The sequence below is a fragment of the Topomyia yanbarensis genome, chromosome 2 (genome assembly GCF_030247195.1).
Source record: "Topomyia yanbarensis strain Yona2022 chromosome 2, ASM3024719v1, whole genome shotgun sequence".
Taxonomy (NCBI): Eukaryota; Metazoa; Arthropoda; class Insecta; order Diptera; family Culicidae; genus Topomyia; species Topomyia yanbarensis.
In genome coordinates, this window is record NC_080671.1 from 56,868,347 (window position 1) to 56,872,811 (window position 4,465).

The 4,465-nt window shown below is 41.9% G+C and overlaps 1 protein-coding gene across 1 annotated transcript; it reads right to left on the minus strand.

Moving 5' to 3' along the window:
* Positions 1–209: 209 nt before the first annotated feature.
* Positions 210–1,979, minus strand: LOC131685621 (RNA-splicing ligase RtcB homolog). The gene is made up of 2 exons (XM_058969485.1): positions 1,640–1,979; positions 210–1,577 (listed from the first exon to the last, which is right to left on the minus strand). Exons 1-2 carry the CDS (start codon positions 1,882–1,884, stop codon positions 302–304), a joined length of 1,521 nt encoding a protein of 506 aa, XP_058825468.1. The 5' UTR covers positions 1,885–1,979; the 3' UTR covers positions 210–301.
* Between the last annotated feature and the right edge of the window lie 2,486 nt (positions 1,980–4,465).

The following is a 4,465-nucleotide window of genomic DNA, read 5'->3' on the forward strand; positions in this document are numbered from 1 at the left end:
AGTCATATGAGCAAGCTTAGAATTTCCCAACGGCTTAATCCTTTGTCTTCTACCGCAGGAGTCAAGATGTTTTGGCATTTTTATCGAATTCAAATCAGCTGAACCTGCGGCATGCCCGCATAAGCGTAAAGCAACTTAGCAACTTGCTTAGTTGCTTTACATTCCAAATAGGAGTATTCTCTTGATGAATGATTATCCCTTCTTTAGCATATTTTGTTCATTTACCAATTTTATTTGTGGTACATTAGCTTACAATCAACATCATTGAATGCAATCATAACGCAAGTGTTACTACCCGCTACTAACCCTTGATGACAGCAATTGGTCTCAGCCTGATACATTTGGCACTAATACCCACATCGTGGCACGTTTGCACCACATCCTGTACATCTTTGTATGAATCCGGTGCTTCCTCCTGTACCAGTTTGGGCGAAGCAACCCGGATTGAAATTCCCTTAGCTTCCAAATCGCGCAAAACATCTTTGTAGTCAAGGTTGCGGCGTGATTTGGCTCTCGACAAAGCGCGCCCTGCTCCGTGACACGTCGACCCGAAAGTGGCTGCCATTCCTCTCTCAGTACCGGTCAGAACAAAACTGTACGTTCCCATGGAGCCACCGACGAGGACAGGTTGTCCAGTTAGCTGATAGTCAACCGGGATCAACGGGTGGTGCGGTGGCAGAGCTCGCGTGGAGCCCTTTCGATGAATCAGTAACTGCTTGGGACGACCATCTACCAAATGCTCTTCCATTTTGGCAACGTTGTGAGATACATCGTATATCACGTGCATGTCGAGGTCGTCCGGTGTAGTGTTAAACTGTTTGGCGAATGCTTGTCGAGTAAGGAACGTCATGGAACTGCGATTGACCCAGGCGAAATTAGATGCTGCGGCCATGGCCTTTAGATAATTTTGTCCTTCAGTCGAATTGATCCTAGCACAAGCCAGCTGTCGATCGTTAGTTTCAATTTTATCTCGTTTCATAGCTTTTTCCATCTCGACTAATGCATCAGTGGCCACCTGATGACCAAATCCACGACTTCCGGAGTGGATCATAACACAGACTTGACCCCTTTCTTCAATACCCATCTTGCTGGCTGCGTATCTGTCGTATATTTCATCCACAACCTGAATCTCAGCGTAGTGATTTCCAGCCCCTAACGTTCCTAATTGAGGCAAACCTCGTTTTTTCGCGCGCATGCTCACCTTGCTTGGATCAGCATTCAACATCCGTCCGTACTCTTCGCAATGTTCCTTATCCTCTGCCCATACGTAACCCTCTCGTAGTGACCAATCCATACCCATCTCCAGCGCTTCTTCCAAATCGTGTGCATTCATTGGAATGATTCCCTTTGATCCCACACCCACCGGGATGTGATCAAACAGGCTTTGAGCCAAATTTTCCTTCACCGGTTTTACATCCGACTCGAAAAGATTTGTTCGTAGCAGCCGAACACCGCAGTTGATATCGAAACCGACGCCTCCCGGCGAAACGATTGACGTTGGATCACTCATGTCAAACGCAGCCATATTGCCGATAGCAAAACCATAGCCTGAGTGAATATCCGGAAGACCGACAGATCTGAAAAAACATTGCCGGATCGATCATAAAATTGATAACTTCGAAATTCAAGCTTGACTCACCGTCCAACAATTCCTGGTAGCGCTGCCACGTTGGCAATCTGTTTCACTCCCGGCAGAAACCCACCGGTCATACCCGGCCGGCACGAATTTCGCAGCTCATCAAACATCAGCTTCTCGAGCCGGCTGTTGGCAAAGAAGATACCCTCAACGTTCATGTTCGGCTGAAAGCCTTTCTTGATGAGGAAACTGTTGGGCGAAATACGCTCGATGTATTTCAATTCCTCATTGTACTCACGTACCACCATGGCTGCTAATATTCGCTTTTTCGATGTTTGAAGTTAAAAACTAATACAAAATTTAATTTCACAATTGTTTTGCGTTTATCCTCTACACGCATATGAAAAACTACTTAAAACAGAGTTCTTTTGTCTCAATTTTTGGTCATCTATTTATTGGGTCGAATCGATACTCGCCGAAATGTCAATTGACAAGAAGTTAATCAGGAGGGCTGGATGTTGTTGGCTCGAATCAGAACTCGTCGAATTTAAACAACCCCATAAACACCTCCTGACGGTCCCACCGACTAAATCGGCCTACGTAGGCACAATCGGTTAACCATGTAACCAATTGGTCGGTGTTATATCAGACCGGATTAAGTCGCAGATCGTAAAAAATGAGATAATGATAGCACTGGATAAAGAATTTCTTGATCTATCTTTATTCGACTTTTGCCAGATTTGAAATATTTTAAAAGGAACAGGAATTGTGGCAAAAAATCATTTTGAATTATAACGTTAAGGGCGCTGCTATTCAAACTTTAAACTCGTTTTTCTCGCAACCAATACAATGTCACTTATGGCGTTTTCGTTTTTTCTTGGTGCCACACCGGTGTAGTGCAAAGAAAGAGATAGACTGATTACACCCAAGTTTGAATGAGTGTAGCACCGACTACACCGGTGTAGTGCACTGTCAAAAACGAATATGCCATTAGTCCGGTCTGACTTAACACCGACCAATTAATCAATTAATTTTTGCACCGACTCTTACGGGTGTCTGCCGATGCAACAACTGGTTAATTCAAAACAGATGAAAAACAACTGAATCGGTAGGTCTGTCTTCTCACATCACACAAAGCAGAAGCAAAAAATCGCTACGCTATAGCAGGCTATAGACACCAGTGAATCAAGCTAGCTATTGTTCTATATCAGTGCACATACAAATTTATTGTTGCCCCCGGCTGCGAAGTGAAATGAGTTTGCCCAATGAAACGAAAGTGCCCATGCTACGGGATAGCACGATTTCGATCAACTTTAATAAAACTCGTGTTGGACCCACAGTTCAGGAAGTGGAACAATTAGTTAAAGTGAAAATGGAGCTTAATCTTGCTTAAGTTAGGTACATTCAGCTACATCATGTAAAAAACTGTGTTTTGATCACGTTTAGAAGCTTAGAACAGGCCGAAAACTTCATTGCAAAGAACAACATGCAACACGAGGTCGAATTTAATAACACCAGAATCAAGATCCCCGTGCATATGGAAAACGATATGGTGGACGTGCGTATCCATGATTTGGCCCCGCGCACTAAGAAAGAAAACATCAAACGAATCATGTCGCAATATGGAGAAGCAGAATCTATTACGAATGACACATGGAGAAATTTTTTCACTGGCATTCTCAACGGCGTTCGTATTGTGAGAATGCGAGTGACTAAACCAATACCTTCTTACATGACTATTGAATGCAAATCACCGAAGGATGGCTTGACCTATAAGTAGACCGACATTCTTAGATTTTTTTTTACTTATTGTAAAAAAATTAAAAGACCCACGGCTCAGTTGTGCTAACGCATTGAGCCGTTTCAAATAAAACTTTAGATTTAAAAAACTGAATCGGTCGATTAGTTAGTAGTTTAAAACTAGATCCAGAATTACACAGATTAAATCTTAATCTTAAAATCTGTCACCGGTAAAACCCAACTAAGTTGTTTGATTAATCGGTCAGCCTTGAAGCACCGGATTTCATCGGCCGACTGTAAAATTTTCATTTAGGCTGTGCACGTTGATGAAGTCCACCAGCAAGTTGACATAAATTGTCTTTTACTGTGAGCCGTCTTTACCAGCATTGATCCACGCTTAATCAACTACACGACTAGACGATTGCTTTCCAATAGTGTATCTCCAATATGACTACCCCTTAGTGACTCAGGTAACTGGTAATGTCAAATATGAAATTCGGTTAGAAAATGAATGAATTGAATTGAATAATCTATTATTTTTTTAAATATTATGTTGTTATTTATAGTGGCCAGAGGTTCCTGGTTACCGCTAGCTTCTCAAAAGTCGTTTCGTAATTATATGTATACCAAAAATGCTCAAAAACAAATATGTGTTAACAACGTAAACTCTTAGAACATTTTTTGAAATTACCGGTCACGCGGTGATTCATTGTGCTAATACAGTCGTGATTCGCTGGTTGGTCATTTTTTAACTGGACCGCTTTTTAGTTGGACCTCCGCTAGTTCGATCATTGTCCAACTAAAAAGCATCTGAATGTCAAAATCTTATGTCACATTTACTTTGACAATCAATCTGACAACTATTAGAGATGTGAATAGATGTAATTACACTACTAACGGCTCCTTCGGAGAGTTTTTGATATCTGTCAGTCGGTCCAACTAACGAATAAAATTCGCTAGTTGGACATAGGTGTAACCCAACCAGCGAATCACGACTGTAGCTACAAGTATGCAACCTTCATTTTTTCTAAAGGAAAAAATGGGTGTGCCAATTTGCGCTTGAGGGCACAAAACCCAATTTAAATAAGTTGGATTTGAATGCTTCGTGTTTCACTCGTCAGTAACTGACACCAACTTGCTACCAGCTAG